Raw genomic sequence first — 25,632 nt, 5'->3', positions numbered from 1 at the left:
TCAACCCGACTTTTAAATGAAGATCAACTTTTGGAATTCATCCTTCAACATAAACTCGAAGCGGGAAAGTATATCAAACCTTTATATACAGCATATTTAAAACAAATGAATAGAATACATCCAGAATTAATGAAGGGGGGAATGAAATCCAAAATCAAAGCAGATAAAATTAAACCACTTGCAACACCAAAACCTCCAACGACAGTACCTCCTCCTCCTTCAGTTAATCCTTCATCATTCACTTTATTATATCCATTTCAAACATTAAAGAAGCAAAAAGATTTTAAAAAGGATTTCAAAATATTAAATAAACCAACTGACCCAAAAATTCAACCGTTAAAGGAAAAATTTAGTCGCCCTTCATTTGCTCCATATCCATATTCATACGAAATCGATCATCTGGAATATTCAAAAGGAAACGTTACTTATTTATTTGCCATTAACATTAACACTAGATATTTATATTGCATTCCGGTGAAAGGGAAAACAGAACAGGAAACAAGAAGAGCTATACAATACTTACTAGATCATGAAAGAGTAGATAATATCAGGGGTGATGGTGATAAAGGATTTCAGGCAGCTATGGCTCATTATTTCCCACAAATTAATTTTTACTTCTCATCCTCTCCATATACGTTTCATAATAAAACAGTTGATGCGGTAATGAGAACTCTTAGAGATGCGTTAGGGGTTAACGGTCAGATATACTGGGATGGAAATCATGACTCCATCATACAACAGTTAGTATATTATTACAATAATACATGGCATAGAACAATAAACATGAAACCAGTGGAAATGAAAAATGATATTTCAAAAGAATGGGAATATATTAGAAAGCAAATGGAAAGGTTGAATGATGTTAAACGTGAACAAATTAATTCGGGGCTCATGAATTTTAAACAAGGGGATAAAGTTTTGATTCATCTCGATTATGGAAAAACTGATAAATCAATGACAAAAAGAAGACGAAGATTTGACACAATAGCTGAATTTGTTAGATATATTAACGGTAATGCATTAGTTGAAGTTGACAATAAATTAATAGAAATTCCAATTTATTTTATTACTCCATTATATTTAAATAATATTTAATTTTTTTAATTCGTAAGAAATGAGTGACAACAAAGCATCCAAGAGTCCTGATTCAATTAAGATTCAGAGTCCAGACGATGAATATAAAAAGAAACTAAACAGAATTAAATCAAAAATATGCTATTACAAAAAGAAGCCGCAATGCGGTGGGGCTGATGCCCATAAAACTAAAGTAATTGAAAACGATAAAGAGAGGAAAGAAATAATCGAAAAATTAGAAACTTACCGTTCAATCCTTAAACTGGGTGAAGCAAAAATAAAAGAATTTAATAGAATAAATAAATTGATTGGAAGAGATGAATTTAATAAAGATGAATTTTTAAACTCTATCCAAATTTAATTTTTATTCCTCTTCCCGAACCCTTCTGGGTTCTTCTTTCCATCATTACTGCATAACCACATCTTCTCGGTTTTCGTGGTTTGTTGTTTTTAATTCGTTCTTGCATCATTTTTATCATTTCCTCCCTTGTTATGATTCGTGGTAAATTTTGAGCTTGTGGGGTATCCATTTATATAAAAATAAAATTTTGTTATCAGTTATTTTATCGTTAATGGTTTCAGGTTATTCAATAATGAATTATTTTTGAATAACTGAAGGTGTCACTATGTCACCATGTCACCAGGTTATTTAACTTCTCTTAAAAATGATGACAACATGACATTTTGACAACACAGCGGGACGAAAGGAGGAAGGCATTTATGAATTATTTTTGAATAACTGAAGGTGTCACTATGTCACCATGTCACCAGGTTATTTAACTTCTCTTAAAAATGATGACAACATGACATTTTGACAACACAGCAGGATTAATGCAAAAATAAATTCAAATCATACTTTATACTGCCTCATTTACAGGTATTTCATCGTCAGTAAATGAATCCTCATTATCGTTTGGTTCAACCTGTTTATATAATCCTTTCATTTCTTCTTTCAAAACATAACACCATGTTTGTTTACCATCTATTCTTCTCTGTTTCCTATCACATTTATCCTTAATGCTCATTTGGAAATTCTTGTCTTTCATGTCTGATGGTTTGCAGAATAGAGCATTTTTACACGTCATACCTGCACACAATTCATCATAATGTGTATTTATCCATACATCTAAAGGATTTGTTGATAACTCGATTAAATCTTGTTTGGCTTCAGTCATCGGTATGATTCGTACATTAAATGATGAAAGGTCATATTGCATAAAATACGTCAGTAAATTATCATAAAATTCCTTAGTGCATGAATTCATCAAATTCTTGAAGTAATCAAATTGACCCTTGAATTTACCATTAACTCTTAAAACTACGTATCTTCTGTCTCCAACTTCAATTTTGACAGGGTAGACGTTGTTAGTTACCAAAATGAAATTGGCAACATTCTGAGCAGTTCTTCTGGGTTGATTCTTTTCATTAATTCTAATCTCATTATCCGTAATAATTGATTTCAAAGCGTTGAAGTTTGCGAGTCTATCTTCACCAACATTCTTGAGTTCATTAAGTACAAGAAACATTTTATTCTCAACTACTGAATTGAAATTACCCGTTAGCTCACTTATTTCGGTAATGTTTTTACATGAATAACCAGCGAGAAGTTCAGAAATAATGTCTGTAAATCTGTTTTTACCTGTTCCCTGAAGTCCTTTCAAAATAATTGCTGTTTCATTCTTGATTCCAGGATGTTGAATCATTGATGCAATCCAGCCGAGAAGGTATTTATACACTTCATCATTATTATCACAAATGGCTTCTTTAATGAAATTCATAAACATCTCAATTTTTGAGTAATCTGGCTTTTCGAGAACGTTGTATTTATAACCTTGAAACGTTGAGAAAACATCTGGAGAATCAGATTTAAAGCAAACACCCTTAACGGTTAATGAAGACAATTGATTTAGTAGTACGTCCCATGCTGTTATGGTTTTACCTTCTTCTTTAAATAATTTAATCATTTTAAGTGACTCTTTCATGTTTGATTGAAGAACGAATGATATTTGATTCATTTTGTCGTGGATATTATAATCTTTCTGAATGAAGTATTTGTTTCCACAATCTACAAAACGGATTACACGTGATAAATCCTCAATTACTTCAGAACTGTTTTTATATTGATGATTTTCAGCCTTGCGTCTAATATCTGTTATCAAAAACGAGTCATCAAGTTTGATATCAAATGTTATTTTTGGCTTACGTAATAAAGGTAAAACATATTCATCATAATATTCTTTTTGATATAGTTTTAGAATCTTCACTAAAACAAATGGAGAAGTCATTAAATGTGCATATCTACTACGTGCTTTTTCAAAATTACTTTTTGCATTTTCTGTTAAGCTGCAGAAGTTATAAACGTTATCGTATGCTTCATTAATTAAATGATTAGGTAACGAATTAATAGCTTGAAACAGTGTGAATAATGTAACTTCTTTTTCTAAATTCATGTTTCCACCGTCATTATGTACTTCAAAATCACTAATACCATCGACTATGCTCTGGGCAAGTTTATCGTCAATGTTTACATCTTTGTTTTCATTCATAATAGTCTTTATTTCTTCGTTCTTCTGTTCAACTCTTACCTTAATATTCAAATCATTTAATATATCATTCACTGTTCTAGTTAATGTTGAATCGTAACTTCCACGAATGAATGAGTATGTATTGATTGGTTCTGTTGCATTCTTTTCGAAACTCTTGAATCAGCCATAACTACTAAAGAACGCTTTGAATCATCAATAGAAGTCATGATATCAATATCATAATCATTGCATGAATAACATTTAATCATTCTGTTCGAAACTGAATAGAAGAAATTAGTGTTGCAATAAATGTGAAGACCTCCCGAAGCGGTTTTAACGATAACATCTTTATCCGAAAGTTTTGATAGAATGTCTTTTCTAACTGTTTCTTTAAGTTCATCATTGTACGATTTATTGATATCAACATCTATAATCGTTAAATTTGAAATTTTATTTACTAATAAAGCCATACCAGTTTTCCTTCCTCTTCCTCCATCGTGTTTGAGGTAGTTATGCAAATCAATCTTGTTTTCACCAATTCTTTCGTTGAGGGTTTTAGTTTCTGCCACAACTAATTCCTCAGCTAATGAATCAATAACTTTTTCATCAGAAACGATATAGTTGCTGTTGTTTGTTGCTGTCATTTATATAGGAATAAAAAAATAAAAATAATTTTAAAACTAACTTTATTTTTGGACTGCATCAAATTTCCCCGACTGTTGTCAAAATGTCATGTTGTCATCATTTTTAAGAGAAGTTAATTAACCTGGTGACATGGTGACGTAGTGACACCTTCAGTTCTTCAAAAATAATTAATTATTGAATAACCTGAAACCATTAACGATAAAATATATTTTTGGTCGTTTATGACAAAAATAAATGGTTCATTTACTCACAATATTTTTGTACAAAACGACCCCAAACTTTTAACTTCTTTTCTGCAGTTTCTAATGCTATCTTAGCGAGTTCATATTCTCTAAATTCTCTCTTTAAATCTTCTTGTTCCCATTGGTCTAGTTCGCATGGAGAATCTCTATAACCATAACATATCTCACGTTCATGTTCTAATTGTTTTTCGCACATTTTTCTAACTTCTTCTTCAAACAAATGTTTTGCATTCTCTACTGTATCTTCGAGTTCTTCTTCATCTAATTTCTCATGAACTTTCTTGTCTATGGAGTCCATAATTTTTCCAACTGCTATGCAATATTTTGGAGAAGCCCACATTGCTATATAGTTTATAAGTCTTGGGTCTACATACGTTCCTCTAACCTGTTTGATTTCATCAGGAATTCCTGCATGAATTTTGTATAAAAAGCAACAGTCCGAATTCCGGCGGTTGCTATATTCTTCACAAAATGCCTTATAATACTCTTCCCAGGACTTATTTTCCAACAACTTTCTAAAGTCTTTCCTAAACTGCTGGCACATATTTGTTGCATTAATGTAACCATCCTTGTCTCTACGTAAGACTTCAATACCATTATAAGTGCCTTTTGTGAATGTTTCGCCATTAGATTTGTTCGTGAATGTTTTTGCTTCGACTGACATTTCTGTTCTTACATACAAAATAAAAAGTTGAAAAAATAAAACTAACTTTATTTTTGGACTGCATCAAATCAAAACCTGATAAACTTTTTGAACTTGATATATTTAGTTCATTCGGTAAGCCTTGACCCAAAGGTCTGGGCTCAAGCGCGTTCAATGAATGCGGTACCATGCGAATATAGTCACAAATGGTGGCATGTAATCTTTACCCGAGCCTGTTGGATTTGTTGTGAAAGTGTGTGAATGATTTCCTCCCGGTTCAGTTTGTCGAAAAATCTTTTTTGCTGAATGGTTATAATCTGGAGATAAAACATCATAACCGGCTTCATATTCTGAGTTGTATAATGGGTGGTCTCTTAATGAGTGGCTATGGTCGCCAGAAAAGTTTGTAGTTCCTGTATGAGTGTGCGGTGGAAGGTTTGCTTCTTTAATTTTCTTCGAACCACCTGTTTGCTTTGAATATCTAGCACAGTATAAGAATTTATCTACAATCTGCTTCCACGTACCAAAACCTAAAACACTTGCTGGATTTGTTGAGTTCATTGACGTATAAATAGAACCAACAGGATATAATGTTTGAAGTATTTCATTTTTCATGCTTGTAATCACATCATTTACTTCCGACTTCTTTGCATAATTTTCATCAACATATGTTTTATCTGCTTTAAGGTCTAAACATCCTGAAACCCATTCTGTATCGCTTTAACTTTAAAAGTCTCAAATGTCCATTCATGATACCATTCAACCTTTTCTTTAATTTCATTATCTTTTTCATCAACATAAACCAAATTTGCCTTCTTATTTAACTCACTATCCACATATTCCTTATCCACCCTCTTCATTATGTCATTTAGGAAACCTTCTATGAATTCCTCATTTAAATTAAATCTTCCAATCTTCAAAACTTTAGGAAATGCATTTAATGCGTAATATCTCTGTTCTTCTGGTGGAATTGATGTTATATCATCCGTTATTCCTTTAATTTTTGAATTCATAAATAAAATTTCTTTTATATTTGATATCACTGCACCACCTTTGCAAACGAATTCGAAATGTTCATTTTTCAATACTATCTCCAAATCTCCATATTTCAACCTTTGCGTTTGTTCTGCCGTCTTTGAATTATATGCATATATGGCGTATGTAATGGTCTGAAGGACCTGGGTGTTTGTGCCTTAATTGCTGTTGTTTAATCATTTATTATGATTTAAAAATAAATATTTAATCCGTTATCTCATCAGCTATTTTCTCTATTTGAAATTGCCATAATATTTCATTCATAAATTCTAAATCACAATCAAATAGGTCAGTTATTCTAAATTTAATATTTGATAAATCTTTTGAATGAAGAATAAATGAATTCCCGGATAATTGAAACGGATATGATAAAGAAAATGTGTTTAAGTTGATGGATAAAATGTTTTGTATTGATGGGTAAGAGTTAGGGTCTAATGTTTGATGTGAAAATCTCATTGGGTATTAACTTTATCACATTTGATTAAAATGAAATTGGAACCAGTGTCAGAATACAAAACATCCCCAACATCTTTTTCAAAATTTAATATCCCCAACAATGAACGAAGATGGGGAGTACAAAATTTAATTTTCAGCGGGAATTTAATAAGGTTATTTATTTCATCAAGTTCAAAAAGTTTATCAGGTTTTGATTTAAAATTTTCTTCATACCATACGATAAATGATTCATTTAAATAACTTAAAATCATGTTAATATCCCATTTCGATCACATTATTTATATACATATCATACGTTTTTTCATGGTCATCTTTAATAAATGATATATAATCTGAAGGGTCTAAAAGAATGGGATTAAATTTACCACTCACAGAAACGAGAGTAACATTATAAATTCCGCTAACTGTTAAATTTAATTCACAGCTATTATTCGAAATAATATTGATAATTGACATTTTTATTACGATTAAAAATATGGTAAAGCGTTATTTTCCAGTGATAAATAAAACTAGAATAAGATTACCTCAAGAATTCATAAATTCAACGAATAAGAAATTCATTCATGTTATAAATTTTAGTTTTCAGAAAATATGAGTCAGTGTCATATTCATCAACAGGTTATATTTCACTTCATTCAAATTTAGTTCAATCAAACCCATATAATGACCATTTCATAAGATTTTCAGATGGTATTAAAAATGTAATTGATAGATTAAAATATGAACAGATTGACAATATCGAATTTTTGGAATTTTGGTTTAAATATCCCGATGGAAAAAAGATTGAAGTTAAAGATAAAGCTGATACTATAACAAAAACAATTACAATGACCGATCCGGATAGTGGGAACAAAAGAAATAAAACAAACGATAGAAACTGGTGAAAGGTCAATTATTATTGATTATGATTCAAAGGATTATTATTCAATAATGTTAATGCTTGAATATTAAATAGCCTTAACAAAGAATTTTTCAAGTGATATTTTATATTCATCAACTATTTTATTATAAATATCATTATATGTTAAATGAAGTTCAGTTGTTGTTCCGTTCTTTGATATCTTAATTGTGCTAATATCCTTTATAGGATTTATTTTTGCAACTGTTCCGCAGCATGAAACCTCATCATCTATGAAAAATTGAATCTTAACGTCTGAATCTTGAACATCACAAAGAATGGCGATAATGTGAATTAATGATTCATAAGGTAAAATAATTAAACCGGATTGATCAATTAAATTTATTATTGAATCATAATTATTAATTATTATATCACGGTAAATTTTCATTAATTCAGAATTAATGTCTATTTTATATGGGTTCTCGATGTTTGATGAAAGAGGTGGGGTATGTTGGATAAGTGGGAATTTCAACAGGTTCTTTACCGGGTTCAGATAAAATGATTGGGTCTCCATCTTCTTATTTTTGCTCCTCCTCATTCTTCGGTAAGTCACGAGTTAATAAATTTGGTTGAGTTGCTGACCTTGTTAATTCAGGGCTAACATTAACTTTAACATTTTGAATAATTCGTGATTTATCATCATTTACGTTATAACCAACCGTAATCTCTGCTTTTGCGTTAGTGTTCTTTTGACTAGTGAAACGTCTTCTCATTTATATCGAATAAAAAAAATATATTTAAACTTTATTTTGCTGGAACTTTTGAATCTATTATTCCCTGTATTTGTTCATGAAGTTGATTTTTAGCATTTTCATCGAAATTAATAGACCGAATATATTCATTAATTGCATTCTTATAATCATCTGATTTCTCAAATTTTCTTTTATCTGATTCCTTAACTAAATCATAAGTTAAACCCCGTTGCTGATATAATGGTTTCTTAATTAAATCTTTGAATGCTTGAGATAAAGCACCCGATGCAATTCTTGCTACTATAATTGTTGGAATTGCTGTTTAAGTTCATCTTTAACATTTGCGAAAACTGGATCGAATAAAGCAACTTTAAAGAATTTCTTAGCTGAAATTTCAGGTCTAATATTTGCATATTGACCATCAAACTGGTTAGAATATCGTGGTAATCCATCCGGTCCCTCTTCAATAGCATTTAATTCTTCATTGAAATAAGAATATGGATTATGACGGTATGAATTAATTGGACCATTTTCACCTTCTCCAATGTATTGTTTAACAGCTTTTCCATTTTCATCAAATTGCATAGGATAACGTTCATTATATACTTTACGTTTAGGATAATCAGATATAGTTAATTTATAACCATTTATGACTTTAATATTACCTTGACCATCAGTAACGAAAACTTCATTTATACCATCAGGTTTTCCATTTGGACCCGTAATGTCTGCTTCGTGTGCTTTCCAATTTGGACCTTGACGTTTGGCATATGCTTGAGCTTCTGGTAATGTTAAAACGTTTCTCATTTGTTTAACATCTTTTTGAAGACCAGCAACAATATGAACTAATTCTTTCATTCCATCAGGAACTTTCATAGTTCTATTATATGCACCCTTTTTGTTTGTTCCTTGTTTAAATGGAACCTGTAGGAGATTTGCCATTTCAGTCATGTTTAATTATAAATAAAAAATAAAAATTAATTATAAAAAGTTAATCAAATTTAACACTTCCTTTATTTAAATCAACTATTATTTTTCCATGTTCACCTAATTGCTGATATTGTGTGTAAAGTTCATTAATGCTCATTGGTAAATTCACTTGATAAAGCATAACGTTCAACTGTTGACAACTAAACCCACTGAAAATGAAAAGGTTGATAGATTTGATTTAATGTTTGTGCTTAATGCTTTGAAATATTGAACAGCCATATAAGAATGAACACTGAATGTGTCGACATTGAGTTAATAACTGATTAAAATATGATTTCTCATTTGTTATTAGTTTTGATTTCACTGCATCATCTAGAAAAATGAGTGAATGCAAAAATTCTCTATCAAAATTTGAAATAGAAAGTGTTTCAAATAATTCATCCCGTTGTTTATCAATAATTTTATCCTCTAATCCTTGCTTCTTGATATTATTATATAATTCTTTATACATTAAAAAGTTTTTTAAATAATCTTCTGCTTCTTTGTGATAAATAAATAATTGGAATTTTGATTAAATGCTTTAAAGATTCAAATGTATCATCTGAAGGTGAACCTGAACGGTTGATATAAATTAACACATGTGAATAGGGGAAGTGTTAGCAATAATGATAATTTGTTTTAATATCGTTAATGTTTTACCTTTATTTGTTTACCAATTGCTGCAGTGATTGAATTTAAGTAACATTCAGAATATGGAATTTTCATTAATTTTTCCTTAGATAGAGCATTTCTATTATCACTCAATGCTTCATTAATCATATCATCTACGTATGTATTATATACTCCTGCTAATTCTTCATAAGGGTGGATGAATTTAAATCCATTTAATCAAAAATAAATTTATAATTTTAAACATTTCTATTCATCAATATTTCATCATATGAACTTCTATACTGTGGTGGTGTACCTGTTGGATGATATTTCAAACCTTCTCCGGTGTCCATGTCCAATATGTAGTCCTAGTAAACCAAACCTGAGGAGGATTTGTCACCTTTGAACAGTAAGTGTCATTTTCACCCTGAATGATTGGATAAGCTTTCACTTGTACTGTAACTTGTGAGTTGAAAGTTTCTAATCCATCAAAGAATATACCCGCTCCATCACGTTGAACTGGAATAGTGCATAAGAATGAAGTTTGGTCTTTCCATGTTCTAGCTAATGGCGTGCCATTATCATCATTCAGTGGTCTAGTTAATGAGTCCTCATATTCTTCTGTGCATTCATTCACTCCATCTAAATCAGAAGCTTGAAGCATACGTGTAAAGAATATGTCACCCACTGTGGTCATCGCTTGATCGGGGAAGTTTCTGGAATCTATAGTGACCTGAAGACCTCGAAGCATTGGATTTTCTAAAACTGTTCTTTGCATTGCATTCTTCGGAAATGTTAACACAACATCTGTAACATTATGAAGAGCGTATGAGAAATCTGAGCTGATACCTTCAGGAGTGATGCAACCTCCATTTAGTGAACGAACGTCAATATGTTGAGCTGGAATCATGAATGGATCTTCCTTACTGAATAAACGTGGTATTGCTTTAACTGATTCTTCAATTAAACCGTATCCTGGTGTAATGCATTTATCCTCTAAAACTTCCATCTTTGTGCATGAAATAATAACGTCATCAACTGTTGCGTCAGCAGATGTAGCGGCTAAGCTTGTAATTAATTTGGCAGGAAGTCCGATTTGTTGGAATTTGCGATCATATTTATAAACATGATTCATAATCTTTTCATAATTTTCATCAGTTATCTTTTCATAAACGTAATTTTGTAAATCAGCAACTCTTAACGGGTCAACCTGACAAAATACTAAAGTATCCCTGAAAACATAATATTTAAGAATGATATCACCAAATGATTTAGGATAATCATCGAACGCCTGAAATGCTAACAAATCATTTACCGGAATAATCATATCAAAAGTGACATCAACTTCTTCATTTGCGTTCTTGAAAACTTCTGAAGGGTCAATATATTTACCACATACTGAGTTATCATATTTTTGAACATTATTATATAACGAATGAACAAACTTTTTAACTTTCCTTTCTGATTTTGGTTTATATGTTGCAAATGCGAAAGATTCACGGGCGCAATCCATCTGAAGATAACCGGCATCACCTCTTTCGGTTTCTACTTCTAATTGTTTAAAGCTTTGATTTGATGATTTGTAACCAACGAATAAACGCATGCATTTAAAAGCGGCATCACATGTGAAAGCTTTATTTGAAACTAGAGTTGCTTTAACTTTGCGTTTAATATATGTGTCACCTAATTGGTTCACATCATGAGCCGGATTTGTAATTCTTAAATGAGTTTGTTTATCATCAAAATATGGAGCATCAGAGTCATAGCATGAACTTTCAAGTTCTCTATAATATCTTCTACCGTCATTCTTTGCGAATATTTCATTTATCTTTTCGAATGAATGAAACACATTTCCATTAATCGGTTTAGTGTTTGGCACAAATAGTTAGTCGTCATTTATTAATAAATAAAAAATCAAAATTAAAAGATGAAAATGAATTTTTAATTTTAATGAAATAATCAACTATGGCTGCAGGTATATTTAAGAAACTGTGGGATAAAGTAAAAAGAGGAGCGAGTAAAGTTTGGGAAACATTGAAGAAGGGGCAAATTGGATATTTAAGAATAAAGACGCAATTAGTGACGTTGCTGAATCAATAACACCAAAAGCTGCCCCAATAAGAGAAGTTTTAAATAAAGGAGAAAAAGTTTATCAAAGACTACAACCGATACTAAGATAAAAATAATTTAAAATAATTTATTTTTCCACTATCTACCTCCTATTTTATTAAGTATTCCTTCAGCAATTCCACCAACTGCGTTACCTGCTTGTGCTCCCATTGCCGGATTACCTGCTTTAGTACCTAATACTCCACCTATGATAGTTCCTGCCGTTTTCGCTACTGGTGCCAAAAAGTTTGCAACGGGTTTAATAATCTTTTTATGAACCCAACCCGCAGCTTTCTTAATTCCATCCCATAATTTTTTAAAGAATCCTGCCGCCATTTCTGATTTAATATTAATTAAAAAATATATTTCATCACTTATATTCTAATTTTTATTTAATGATAAATGAAACCGATTTTAAAAATAAATGAAACAGAGGAGGAAGAAATAAATGAAAGTGAAAATGTTCAACAAAAAATAAACATTGTTAAACCAATTACTGAAATAAAAATTTTTTCATCTGTTGAAGAATTTAATGACTATTATGCTAATAATAAAAAATTATTTGAAGAATTGACAACATGTAAATTGAATAAAATGTTTAAAGTTGATGGATTCAAAATTTCAAAAATAAAAGGAGTGGTTAGTTTGAAATCTATTCCTCAATCAAGAATCACCTCATTAATGAAAATAGATGATTTAACAAAAAGAATAGAAGAGATTGAAGAAAGAATGAATCAAATAATTGATTTCATAAATTCAAATAATCATTAGCTTCTTAAAGTTCTATGTTGAACTCATCAAATTCTTCTTCATCATTACCATTACCTTTAGCGAGTTTATTTACTCTTTCAACTTTATCTTTTGATAGTCTTTCGTTTAATTTTTTCGGGTCATTATTGATTTTGTAATTTAATCGTCATCGTTATCGATTTTGTAATTTAATCGTTATCGTCTTTTTCTAAACGTGCATTTTTTGCTTTCGGAGCTATTGAACATACATTGGCCCTTACCAGCAATTGAAAACTATTTTTCATTATCAACAATTACATTACTCCGAGTTATTCATCAATCAATGAAAATCGATATATAGTCCATACTTCAATTTACAATATTGGCAAGTCCAATTTCACTTGGCATATTTAACTCATATAGAAAAACCAGTTGGAATCGGCAAAATTATCTTTAATTCCATACATAAGAAAAAAAAATTATAAAGTTCTTCAATAATAGCAAACTAATAGTTTAAATAGATTTACAAGTATCGCCCATCTACTTTTGATATAATTCACATATTAAATGTAGAAAACTGGTTTAAAATAAATATTTCAAAAGTTCGAAAACGATTTATGAAAAAATAACGTGATGACATTTACTAAATTTGCTCTGTATTAAAGTATCGATGATAGAAAGAGCATATTTTGTAAATATTTCAAAAATATTTAAAAATCGGAGAAATTGTATTGTAATGTACTATAATTATGTTACAAATCCGATTCAATACTAATCCTTCGCTATTGAAGTTGTTTTGAGAAGGATATTCTCTAAATTCTTGATAAATCTTTAAAATCTAGAGTAATCGTTTTGTAAACTTAACAAAACTAAAATGTATACCAATAGATTGGCATTTTCTACGTTTTCAAAGTGAGAGAGTGTAAATTCTTTTTTTTTATCCTATTAAGGGTATAGTCCACTAAAAATTTTTAAGTTTTGACAATGAAAATAAGCTCTGTGACCATGTAAATATATATCTATGCAAAACGAGAGGTTATGCCATAATTTTTTTTAGTTATCAAATTTTCCTTTTTTTGAGAGAAGTCTCTCAATAATTTGAGAAGAATCTTTGATATAAAGAGATACACATTTGTAGAACGAAGTAAGTGTTTTCCAAACATGTTCTTAAAAATAAATAAAATAATACAAATCTTTATTCAATCTTTTGATATTGTTGGTCCTCTCTTTGTGAAAATACTTAACTTCAAAGAGTATTATGTTTTACCTAGTGAGGACCTTAAGTTTGCAAAAACATAATAAAAGTAAAATAAAAAAGATCGGATTTATCACAAAACTTTGAGTATTATAGGATTTAATATATTTTCTTAGTAGATTATATGATTTAGTTTCTTAAAATCTAAAGTATTTCTTGAGGAAAATATAAATTGAAATTCAAAAAGTAAAAAAAATGTAAACAAATCAAATTTTAAATGGACCAAATGTTGATTTTTCATTCGTTTTCTCATTATCGAAAAAAATTTGGAAAGCTAAGAAGTCAATAACAAGTTATATAATACAACAAAACCCACATCGGATATGTTTTCATCAAATAGTCTCCTAGATTTGTTATGAAATTAAAATATCATGATATTTTAAGGGCTTTTGATTTCAATATTAGAATTATTCAGTTATGTCGTGCTAATATCAATTGCTTTATACAATTAATCGTTTACAAGCTGCAAAAATCGAACAATAATTTGACTTTGTAAAAAAAGTGCGTCATTTTTATTCGTTATACTTACAAAATGTAAACATTACGAGAAACATTTACATTTGTAAATGTAACAAGTAAAGTTGTCTCGCATAATTTGACTTTGTAAAAAAAGTGCGTCATTTTTATTCGTTATACTTACAAAATGTAAACATTACGAGAAACATTTACATTTGTAAATGTAACAAGTAAATACATCAGATTTAAATTGTAAATGTAGTTTATCTCTCTCATCTCCTTTTTAAAAGGTATTACATACATACGAACGCATGGGTCACTCAATAATTAGCGTGATAATAATTGAGGATAGACTGTAATCGTAATTTTATTTTTGGACTTATATTTCGACATTTTGAAGTCGCTTGAAAGTCTTGCAAATGATTAAATTTGGAAAATTTGACCTAAGTCTGCATTATTTTGATGACTTAAACAATTCTATAAATCTGTTTTCCTAAAAATTTAAAAAGATATAATTTCAATTTCCCTAAATTTATGTAATTCATATATCACCAAAATATTTGGACTGCATTTCGTTTGTCTGCACCTAATTAAAGTCTAAATACCAATTAATTTTGGAGTTGCATTGCTTTTAATGTAAAAATGCACGTTTAGAAAAAGACGATAACGATTAAATTACAAAATCGATAACGACGACGATTAAATTACAAAATCGATAACCTCTCAATTTTTTCTGAAGTTTTTCGTTACCAAGTTCTAAAATTTTACATGGATGATATTTAAACCCGTTAAATTCTTTTTCCTCAGTTTTAATCATTAATCTACAAAGAACTTTAGTGAGGTGGTTTTGTTGTTTAAACCATTTATCCTTAATATTTGTTATAAATTCAATATCCGGAATTAATTCCCAAATTTTTGAATTTTCGATTAATTTACCATCAAATGCAAAAGCAATAGGTTTAATATTAAACTTACCTTTATAAAATAAACTTTGTATGCAATCATCAAAATAAACGTCTACTTGTTTAACCTGGGTGAGAATTGGTGAAAGTTTATCCATTAATTGATTTACAGTCACGAATTTTGTTCCATTCATTTCATACAAAATAAAAAAAAATAAAATAATAAACATAACTAAGTTTTAATTTTTCGTAAGACATGAATTTTTAAAGTTTATTTTTTATTCATGAAAATAATTATTTCTAATTTCTTTTACTCTCTCGTATATACTAGATTTAAAGAATTCAGAACATTTCCCATAATCTCCTAAATGTTTTCTTATCCCTAACGTGTGCCAGTTATTATATGAAACTGAATAAACTTTATCTTTATCTTTACACCTTTCATCACTTCCAATATATTTATATCTCAGTTTTGATTTAGCATTTTCATATTCATTAACGTTTAATAATTCACAGTCTTCCTTTTTAAATAAATGTTTTATGTATTCAGGATTTAATACTCTACGTTTATATGCTCCTAACTTAGTTCTAAAGGTTTTTCTACAAAATTTAGGAATTCCATCCTCTTTAATGTCATCAATGATTTCCATTTCATTATTTTCAATTTCTTCTTCTCGTTTATGAGGTCTTTGATTATGACTCCATTGATTCCATGAAATTAAATATTCTTTATCATTATATTTATACCTCATTAGCTTATTTTGGCTTTCATATTCATTTAATAATTCACAATCTTCATTTTTAAATTGAAGTTTAACCCATTCAGGATTTAAACAATGTTTAATTAATCGCGGAATATCTGACATCATCTATATATAGCTTCTTTTATAAAAGATAAAAAAATAAATTATTTTAAAATTAATGTTAATTTTTTAATGATTTATAAATAAATATATTTTAATGCATCGTCTATATATAGATGTAACAAAAAAAGTCACACAACCCTTCATATACTACTACTAAAAATTATTTTGAATCAAAAAAGTAAATTATCATATTGATATCACATCCATTTATACAACAGAGACATGACATTACTATTAAATGTTTAATGCACTTTTTGATTATGAAATAATGGAAATCCTTTTAAAAAGGACTCAGTTTACAGATTAAGGTTCTTGTTGTTGTGAAAGCTTAAACAACAATAAATATGATATGTATGTAAATCATGATTTACATTACAAAATTGACAATACGCACAAAATTTTGTCTGAAAATCAAATATTGCGAAAATTTTGTAATATCAGAATGTGCTATTGTTAAAACATAAATTATCCACATAAATAATCATTTTCTTGATATAATTTGAATGGCATTTTTTATCAAGTCGATTATTTTGCTCAATCGGCATCCATTTTGGAGATATCTGAACGCATAAAATATAATGTGATAGTCCAATTAATCCATATATTCAAATTTAATGTCGTTTGTCGAAAGATTGTTCTCAAATAAGTGGGGTGCTTGCTTAGGATTCCAGATATGCATTATTTTCATTACAGCATCTGGGGCAATACTATCATATAAGCAGGAAAAGTATGGAGACGGATTACCAATTTTTTCAATTGGTACAGGATACGTTTTTGCATGGATAGTCCTTGTTTGGATGTGGCCTAAGGGTAAAGGCAAATGGTGGAATATCCTTTTCGTAACCTTATTTATAGTTCCAGGAGATTGCTGCGGGTGCATTGCATATAGCCAAACATCACTTGCATCTGCAATGCTTATCATCACAACAGTAATATTTCGGGCTGCTCCTCTTGCATATATCTTTTTCAAGAGGAAAATCAATTGGATCCAGTTTTTATCAATGCTTTTGGGTATGGGTGGTGTTTCGATGGTCATGGTAGCTCAAGGAACAAAAGGTAGTAAGCTGAAAGGCAATTTGTTCGCACTAGGCGCATCACTTTTATATTCATTTGGAACAATGTTTCAAGAAAAATGTTCTAAAGAGTATGGACCGATATTATATACATGCAGATTCACATCATTGGCCATCCCGTTCACATTCGCTCTGAGTGCTGGCTTAGAACGTAATGCAATTAAAAATTATCATTGGGATACAACGGCAATTGCTTTACAAGTTGCTTATTCCGTTGCAATAGGAACAAATTACATAGTCATGGCATTTATATTGAAATATTCAGATGCGACCGTCATGAATTTGAACAATTTAACTGGTAATTTCTATTCATTAGCTGTTGATATATTTTTCTTCGGAAGACCTTTTAATTGGCTCTATCTTCTTGGATTTTTCTGTATTCCAATTGCGGTTATCATTTTCCTTCTTTGTGAATCAAAACCTAAAAAAGATGAGATTCCGGATGATCGACCTCTAATTTCTGCATATGAAAGCACAGAATCAGCACTAGATGAGTCATCAGCTCAGAAGTAATTGTATTGGATTTTTATTCTTCCTATTCTTTTCATTTTATTCCAATGTCTATCCTTAAAATTTATACTATATAGTATTAGTGTTAGATATATCAAGAGATATCTTGATTGATTTGATGGCTTGAAGAACGATACGAATATTCAAAACCAACGATAGATCTATGAAATGAAAAATCTTATATGCTGATATTATATCATTAATTATTGAAATTTCCGAAAATAATGTAAGGATTTTTTGAATAGTTTACAGCACTTTTATTTGTTTAAAAACTCTATTTATTTAATTAAAAACAATAAATTTATATTAATCTACGATACAAAAAATATTCTCCGAAATTTTATGAGATATGTTCTCAAAATTGTAAAGAAAGATGAAAATGCTGTATAATATGTATCCAGTATAATTCATTAACAAAATATTTAATTTTTTCCGTTTTTGTCAGAATGAATCCAATTCTCGAGGAGAAGCGACGCTCCTCCCTAAAATTTACAAATCTGAATTGGATTACAGTTCAATCTTCTTCTTATAAATATAAGGGACGAACAGTTAGTCGGCCTTCAACTGCTGGAACAGCTAGAACTACAAGATCCGAACCAGAGTATTTTGATAAGCCTTTTGCAAATTCCAAACTTACCTTTACAAAAGAAGAAATGGAGTGCATTAATCAATCTTCTCATATCGATCCAAATAAAAAATTAACAAAGACTCCATCACAATTACAGAATATATTAAATAGACAATCAGTTCGTGCTTCTATTAAGACAGCTAAAGCTGCCAAAAAATCAGGCGAAGAATCAAAAGAGAACTTATTATTGACTGAACAAGATTCATTTATCTCCATTAATTTAGATGAAGAAGATGATTACATTCAAAATCAGTCACCCGATCAAAATCCACAAGACAAAACAGAAAATTCACAAAAATTTGAAAAAACACCAGATGTTTCCAAAGATGACTTAAAAGGAAGCATTTGGTCATATACACATGAAACTAGACGTCATGGTCCAAGCAAGAGAGTTCGAGAAATTCGCGGTTCCTTCAAAAAATCTTCAGATGGCATTGTTGCCTCTATCTTGCCATCATCCGGCCAAAGAAAAATTATGCGTACAATACAAAGAGTTACTCCAACTGGAGGTGTCGGTTCAATATTTGAAATTGAACAAGTCAATACAGGATATGCGACTCAAAGAGCAAAACTTTCAAAAGAAATGGAATCATCATTCTGTGCGTATAAATTTTGCAAATTCTTTGAAGCTCAGAATCGTTATCCTCCAGAAGTCTTAGATAACTTGAATTTCAAACCTGTGGCTAAAACAGCCAAAATTAAATCAAATAGTCAATCTATACAAGATATTAGAAAATAATTTGTTATGCGATATATCAATTTTGTATGTTATTGAATAAAATATATATTATATATTAGATAATCATATCAATTGAACATTATCTGTTTTATTTTTCAATAAAACAAGGCTAATAGTCTATTGTCATTATTCATTTTTATATGTTGTTGAATTTTATATTTTGCATCAATGAAAACAATTTAAAAAATTCAACAATATCAAATGATTTAAAATACCATCAATCATGGTATAACATAATACCTGAGAAATCAGTGATAAAACCTCATTATCAAAATAAGGATAACAAATACGGAAGAGTTTATTGGAAGAAATTTGCAAAATCAATCAGAAATACGTCAAAAATCAATGTGCATGACCTAGAACTGCTTTCTTCTAAAGATTTTTCACCTGCAAATCATTTTCTTGGGGAATTATACGAATTTGGATATGGAAAAATTGAACAAAATCTCCCTAAAGCAATAGAATATTACAAGAAAGCAGCAAAATACGGATATCCTGAAGCTTATTCTGCTTTAGCTTTTTATTATCGATATGGAATCGGATTTGACGAGCCAGATGAATTGATTTCTGAAATATATTACTCTCTAGGAGAATCTCATCATTCTATACGCTCAATAATGGCAAATTCTTTATCATTAACATTTGGCCTTACACGTCCGATTACATTACATAATGCAGCATCAATTTTGTTAGCTCCAGCATTCTTTCTAGCTAATTTGGAAGATAAAAATACTCAGTTACATGTTGAATTATCTCGAATTAATTCAGATTTCAAGCTAAGCAACGACAATGCTAACGATGAAAAGAAATACAACTTAATAAAGCTTCGTGTAAACACAGGTGATGAAGAATCAGAAATAGATTTAGGAATCCTTAAAACCATAGGAAAATACGGAGCTAAAATTGACTATGAAGAAGCCAGACGAATATTTGAGAAATATCCAAACAATAAACGTGCAAATGCTTTTCTTGGAAAATTATATCATTTTGGATACGGAGTTGAAAAGAATAAATCAATTGCGAAAGACTATTACGAGAAGTCAGCTTTCAAGCGTGATCCAAATGGCCAAGAAGGACTTTGTTTGCTTAAATTAGAAAACGATGATTTTGATGTGGTCGAATGTTTCGAATCAGCAATGAAAATGGGATCCCCAGAAGCAGCTCTCAATCTAGGCATATTAAACCTCAGAGGCACAAAAACTCTTCCGAAAAACATCACAAAAGCTTATGAATTGTTTAAACCATTTTTAGGAGAGAAAGTTCCTTTATCTCTTGTTGCTGTTGCGGAGATGCTCATGAGAGGTTCTTACGAGCATAATCTAAAACAAGCGCTCGTTTATCTCTGGGACGTAATGCAAGGCGGTCCTTGGAACAATTTAGGAAAATCTGCTGAAAATTTCTTCAACAACAAAGAGTATGAAAAAGCTTTGTTAGCATGGATGATGCTTGGCGATATAGGTATAGAAAGAGCAGCTTATAATGCAGGAATAATGTTGATGAACCATAAATTGTTTTTTCCCGAAAAGAAATCCTTTTAATTTTTCAGATAATTTCATGGATAAAACTGCTGCAAGATTTCTGAAAATTTCAAAAAGATTTGGTCGTGGAGAGACATCTGTTCATCTTATTAGAACATTCATTAAGTTAAATGATACTAGGAAAGCTGCAAAATGGCTTTCACAAGAAACAAATTCAACTCTTGCGATCTTGGAACAAGTTAAATTTATATTAGAAGGAAGATTAGTAAAAAGGAACTACACAATACTTCTTTCTAAGTTAAAGAAGCTTCCTAAACATCTTGTGGTTTTCCTTCTTCCAAATATTGCTTATAGAGTTGGTTATGATCTCATTTATAACACGAAAGAAGCTCTTTATTTCTTAGACCATGCAATTGGACATGATTTAATTGCCTTTATTGTACTTTTTACTGTTTTAACGATATTGTTACGATATCGATTGAAGATCGTAATAGATTTATCTAATCATGATTGAATGTATTGTAAATAAATGTTTATATTTTTTGTTTTGTCTAATAACAACTTTTTTTTTAGATCTCTTCATTGGAAATAGTTTATGCAGTGATATACTGAACTCATTCATTAACAATTACTTTATTATATCCATATTTGTGTCATAATTCATAACAATATTAATTTTTCGATGAATTTCATTTAAGATTTTTCTTTAACCTATGCTTTCCATTTAAACATATTCAAATCAAAATTTCTGATTCAATGTGAAATTGGTTCATGCCTAAATGGTTCATGAATAACATAATCACGATGTCTTTTATCTCGCATCATTATAATAAACTTATAGAATTGCGATTTTTCTAAGAGAAACAGATACATATATGAGGAAAATGATAGAGAAATGAAAGTAACTCTTTATTGGGAACCGAATTTTTTCTTTATCAAAAATTTCAAAATTGAATAGCTGTAAATCAACTATCATCATTTTATTTTTGTGATAATTCCTTTAAGTACAATTTTGGACATATGCATAAATTTATCCATCAATTTTTCTGAGCACATTGAAAATGGATTTGATGTTTTATTCAGAAAAATATTTACTAAATTACTATTGCTATTAATATATTAATTTAACGACAATTGATCGGATCTAAAATCTCACTGGCACCTTTTAATTTATATGTTGAAGAAAATTTCTGAGGCATGTGGGCTTTCATCAGTTCCATTAACAAAAGGTGATATTAAAAAATACGAAAATATACCACGCTTTACATACAGATGTAATTTCCAAGCAATTCAACCAGGAAATATCACTTCGGATTCAGGTTGGGGCTGCTGCTACAGATCTGCACAAGGATTAATTGCATCATACTTTTTAAACTATGCCCCTGTTGATGCAGAGTATTTTTTTACTGTTTTTAACGAAATTCCGATGTTCAGTCTTTTTGAAGATCGCGTAGAGATGCCATTTTCAATACAGAATTTAGTTTACAGAAGTGAGTTATTTGGTGTCAAACCAGGAACATGGGCTAAACCTTCGCAGTTGGCTGCAACTATTGAATCAATTTTCAAAGATCTGAAATTATCAGTTTTAATCTCAAAAGATTCCAATATCATACCAGAGGATGTCAAAACAATGCGAGCTCCTTTTCTTCTTTTAATTCCGATTTTACTTGGAATGAAAGACGTTGAACAAAAATTTATTCCTTTCATTAAGTATACATTTCAACGTCCTGAGTTCCTTGGCGCAGTTAGCGGATCTTCTGATTTCAGTTATTTTTTAGTTGGTTTATCTGAAGACCAGAATGTCGTATATTTCGACCCACATGTTACAAAACAAGCTGTTGCATCATCATTTGACCATAGCGAGTTTTTTGAAGTTCCTCCTCGAGGAATTAAAATGAAAAGTTTGAATCCATCATTTTTACTCGGGTTCTTCTGCTCATCAACAGAGAATGCTATTTCTCTCATAGAAGATATTACAAAACTCAAGGATTCACCGATTACATTTTCAGAAATTAGAAAAGATTTAGTTGATCAAGTTTTAGATATTGATGATATTGACTTATAAGTATATGTTGTTTTTTATGCGTTTATATGCTCTAAATTGTTATTTATTATTCTTTATATTTTCATATTTATTTCGTTTTAGCTAGATAATCAATCCACAAAGCCACATCTATGTACAAGCTAGTGTCTTACTTTGAATGGGGTTTTGATCTTGAATATTTCATAAACAATCCGATCAAAAATTTAGAAAAAAATAATCGGAAAATTGACAGATTTGATTTTGCATTAATTAAAGCATCCTTATGCATTTTTCTTCATTTTTAATCATGAAATATTTTCAAAAATTTGTCACTTTTCCAAATTCATTCATTTTTTTGTAATTTTTAATGTCTGCTGAGTTTTATTCCGAAGAGATTAAAGGAATCATTAGAGAAGTCACGAATGATGCACATAAAATGGATAGCGGTGAGCTTCAATGGACAGAACCAGTTATAGAAGACATGTTAAACAAAATTAGTGGTGCAAAAGATGCACTTACCGAATTAGAAAACGAAATCATTCTTGTTACAACAAATGAAAAGTATGAATATCAGAAACTTGTCCAAAATTATAAAACCGAAATTTCAAATCTCGAAGATAAGTTGAAAACTACACAAAAAAGAGTCGCTTTACTCGCTAATGCCAAAGTTACAGACAGAGAACGCCAAGCAGCCGTATCTCTAAATGAAACACAGGCTGTTATGTCGCAAACAGTTGATATTGGCAATGGAATCCTAACATCACTCAGAGATCAACGAACAAAATTACTCAACACACATCAGCACGTCCATGAAATCGATGCAACAGTTGATGATACTGGAAATATAGTTTCAAGAATGTTTAAGAGACAAAATAAGAACAAACTCATAACATACGGAGTTGTTGGCCTTTTAATACTAGGAATTTTATTAATTCTCTATCTTAAGTTCTTCTAATTTTTTCGAATAATTCACGAACTCATTCAATATGCGCAAATACATGTAATATATCATCATATCAACTATTTTGTTATTTTAATAAATCTATTTTAATCTATCATATACTTTATTAATTATTTTTTCTAACATTGACTGAAATTATTCAAACCATATTCCACGAATCATCAAAACTATTCAGGCCATTCCATTTTTTTTAACCAATGATATTCTTTGAGAGGTTATCGATTTTGTAATTTAATCGTCGTCGTTATCGATTTTGTAATTTAATCGTTATCGTCTTTTTCTAAACGTGCATTTTTACATTAAAAGCAATGCAACTCCAAAATTAATTGGTATTTAGACTTTAATTAGGTGCAGACAAACGAAATGCAGTCCAAATATTTTGGTGATATATGAATTACATAAATTTAGGGAAATTGAAATTATATCTTTTTAAATTTTTAGGAAAACAGATTTATAGAATTGTTTAAGTCATCAAAATAATGCAGACTTAGGTCAAATTTTCCAAATTTAATCATTTGCAAGACTTTCAAGCGACTTCAAAATGTCGAAATATAAGTCCAAAAATAAAATTACGATTACAGTCTATCCTCAATTATTATCACGCTAATTATTGAGTGACCCATGCGTTCGTATGTATGTAATACCTTTTAAAAAGGAGATGAGAGAGATAAACTACATTTACAATTTAAATCTGATGTATTTACTTGTTACATTTACAAATGTAAATGTTTCTCGTAATGTTTACATTTTGTAAGTATAACGAATAAAAATGACGCACTTTTTTTACAAAGTCAAATTATGCGAGACAACTTTACTTGTTACATTTACAAATGTAAATGTTTCTCGTAATGTTTACATTTTGTAAGTATAACGAATAAAAATGACGCACTTTTTTTACAAAGTCAAATTATTGTTCGATTTTTGCAGCTTGTAAACGATTAATTGTATAAAGCAATTGATATTAGCACGACATAACTGAATAATTCTAATATTGAAATCAAAAGCCCTTAAAATATCATGATATTTTAATTTCATAACAAATCTAGGAGACTATTTGATGAAAACATATCCGATGTGGGTTTTGTTGTATTATATAACTTGTTATTGACTTCTTAGCTTTCCAAATTTTTTTCGATAATGAGAAAACGAATGAAAAATCAACATTTGGTCCATTTAAAATTTGATTTGTTTACATTTTTTTTACTTTTTGAATTTCAATTTATATTTTCCTCAAGAAATACTTTAGATTTTAAGAAACTAAATCATATAATCTACTAAGAAAATATATTAAATCCTATAATACTCGAAGTTTTGTGATAAATCCGATCTTTTTTATTTTACTTTTATTATGTTTTTGCAAACTTAAGGTCCTCACTAGGTAAAACATAATACTCTTTGAAGTTAAGTATTTTCACAAAGAGAGGACCAACAATATCAAAAGATTGAATAAAGATTTGTATTATTTTATTTATTTTTAAGAACATGTTTGGAAAACACTTACTTCGTTCTACAAATGTGTATCTCTTTATATCAAAGATTCTTCTCAAATTATTGAGAGACTTCTCTCAAAAAAAGGAAAATTTGATAACTAAAAAAAATTATGGCATAACCTCTCGTTTTGCATAGATATATATTTACATGGTCACAGAGCTTATTTTCATTGTCAAAACTTAAAAATTTTTAGTGGACTATACCCTTAATAGGATAAAAAAAAAGAATTTACACTCTCTCACTTTGAAAACGTAGAAAATGCCAATCTATTGGTATACATTTTAGTTTTGTTAAGTTTACAAAACGATTACTCTAGATTTTAAAGATTTATCAAGAATTTAGAGAATATCCTTCTCAAAACAACTTCAATAGCGAAGGATTAGTATTGAATCGGATTTGTAACATAATTATAGTACATTACAATACAATTTCTCCGATTTTTAAATATTTTTGAAATATTTACAAAATATGCTCTTTCTATCATCGATACTTTAATACAGAGCAAATTTAGTAAATGTCATCACGTTATTTTTTCATAAATCGTTTTCGAACTTTTGAAATATTTATTTTAAACCAGTTTTCTACATTTAATATGTGAATTATATCAAAAGTAGATGG

At 29.5% G+C, this 25,632-nt stretch overlaps 9 protein-coding genes and 3 pseudogenes across 12 annotated transcripts, besides 6 other annotated features; 8 read left to right on the top strand and 4 right to left on the bottom strand.

The window, feature by feature from the left end:
- Positions 1-357: 357 nt before the first annotated feature.
- Positions 358-10,626: a mobile genetic element.
- Positions 1,115-1,435, top strand: TVAGG3_0673180 (uncharacterized protein; the record flags this gene model as incomplete). The annotated part of the gene is made up of 1 exon (XM_051242471.1): positions 1,115-1,435. One exon carries the CDS (start codon positions 1,115-1,117, stop codon positions 1,433-1,435), a length of 321 nt encoding a protein of 106 aa, XP_051089058.1.
- Positions 1,932-2,249, bottom strand: TVAGG3_0673170 (uncharacterized protein; the record flags this gene model as incomplete). The annotated part of the gene is made up of 1 exon (XM_051242470.1): positions 1,932-2,249. One exon carries the CDS (start codon positions 2,247-2,249, stop codon positions 1,932-1,934), a length of 318 nt encoding a protein of 105 aa, XP_051089057.1.
- On the bottom strand, positions 2,714-4,243 carry TVAGG3_0673160 (annotated as a pseudogene). The gene has a single exon. A coding segment is annotated over exon 1 (1,530 nt).
- On the bottom strand, positions 4,488-5,150 carry TVAGG3_0673150 (uncharacterized protein; the record flags this gene model as incomplete). The annotated part of the gene is made up of 1 exon (XM_051242469.1): positions 4,488-5,150. The coding sequence occupies one exon, from the start codon at positions 5,148-5,150 to the stop codon at positions 4,488-4,490; it is 663 nt and encodes a 220-aa protein (XP_051089056.1).
- On the bottom strand, positions 5,376-6,344 carry TVAGG3_0673140 (annotated as a pseudogene). The gene has a single exon. A coding segment is annotated over exon 1 (969 nt).
- Positions 10,627-11,759: 1,133 nt separating the features above from the next.
- On the top strand, positions 11,760-11,974 carry TVAGG3_0673120 (annotated as a pseudogene). The gene has a single exon. A coding segment is annotated over exon 1 (215 nt).
- Positions 11,975-12,790: 816 nt separating this feature from the next.
- Positions 12,791-13,008: a mobile genetic element.
- A 573-nt stretch (positions 13,009-13,581) lies between these two features.
- Positions 13,582-13,603: a mobile genetic element.
- A 1,253-nt stretch (positions 13,604-14,856) lies between these two features.
- Positions 14,857-15,063: a mobile genetic element.
- A 1,662-nt stretch (positions 15,064-16,725) lies between these two features.
- On the top strand, positions 16,726-17,697 carry TVAGG3_0673080 (transmembrane transporter protein; the record flags this gene model as incomplete). Its single annotated transcript, XM_001327168.1, has 1 exon — positions 16,726-17,697. One exon carries the CDS (start codon positions 16,726-16,728, stop codon positions 17,695-17,697), a length of 972 nt encoding a protein of 323 aa, XP_001327203.1.
- A 443-nt stretch (positions 17,698-18,140) lies between these two features.
- On the top strand, positions 18,141-19,061 carry TVAGG3_0673070 (uncharacterized protein; the record flags this gene model as incomplete). Its single annotated transcript, XM_001327169.1, has 1 exon — positions 18,141-19,061. The coding sequence occupies one exon, from the start codon at positions 18,141-18,143 to the stop codon at positions 19,059-19,061; it is 921 nt and encodes a 306-aa protein (XP_001327204.1).
- Positions 19,062-19,678: 617 nt separating this feature from the next.
- Positions 19,679-20,599, top strand: TVAGG3_0673050 (ERAD pathway; the record flags this gene model as incomplete). The annotated part of the gene is made up of 1 exon (XM_001327170.2): positions 19,679-20,599. One exon carries the CDS (start codon positions 19,679-19,681, stop codon positions 20,597-20,599), a length of 921 nt encoding a protein of 306 aa, XP_001327205.2.
- A 16-nt stretch (positions 20,600-20,615) lies between these two features.
- TVAGG3_0673060 (uncharacterized protein) lies at positions 20,616-21,053 on the top strand (the record flags this gene model as incomplete). The annotated part of the gene is made up of 1 exon (XM_001327171.1): positions 20,616-21,053. The coding sequence occupies one exon, from the start codon at positions 20,616-20,618 to the stop codon at positions 21,051-21,053; it is 438 nt and encodes a 145-aa protein (XP_001327206.1).
- Positions 21,054-21,713: 660 nt separating this feature from the next.
- Positions 21,714-22,604, top strand: TVAGG3_0673040 (protein delipidation; the record flags this gene model as incomplete). The annotated part of the gene is made up of 1 exon (XM_001327172.1): positions 21,714-22,604. One exon carries the CDS (start codon positions 21,714-21,716, stop codon positions 22,602-22,604), a length of 891 nt encoding a protein of 296 aa, XP_001327207.1.
- A 320-nt stretch (positions 22,605-22,924) lies between these two features.
- On the top strand, positions 22,925-23,590 carry TVAGG3_0673030 (vesicle fusion with Golgi apparatus; the record flags this gene model as incomplete). Its single annotated transcript, XM_001327173.1, has 1 exon — positions 22,930-23,517. The coding sequence occupies one exon, from the start codon at positions 22,930-22,932 to the stop codon at positions 23,515-23,517; it is 588 nt and encodes a 195-aa protein (XP_001327208.1).
- Positions 23,591-23,737: 147 nt separating this feature from the next.
- Positions 23,738-23,944: a mobile genetic element.
- A 1,253-nt stretch (positions 23,945-25,197) lies between these two features.
- Positions 25,198-25,219: a mobile genetic element.
- Positions 25,220-25,632: the final 413 nt, after the last annotated feature.

Source organism: Trichomonas vaginalis, chromosome III (genome assembly GCF_026262505.1).
Source record: "Trichomonas vaginalis G3 chromosome III, whole genome shotgun sequence".
In the NCBI taxonomy this organism is placed as follows: domain Eukaryota; phylum Parabasalia; order Trichomonadida; family Trichomonadidae; genus Trichomonas; species Trichomonas vaginalis.
Note: the sequence above shows the minus strand (reverse complement) of the source record. Positions and strands in the feature narration are given on the sequence as shown.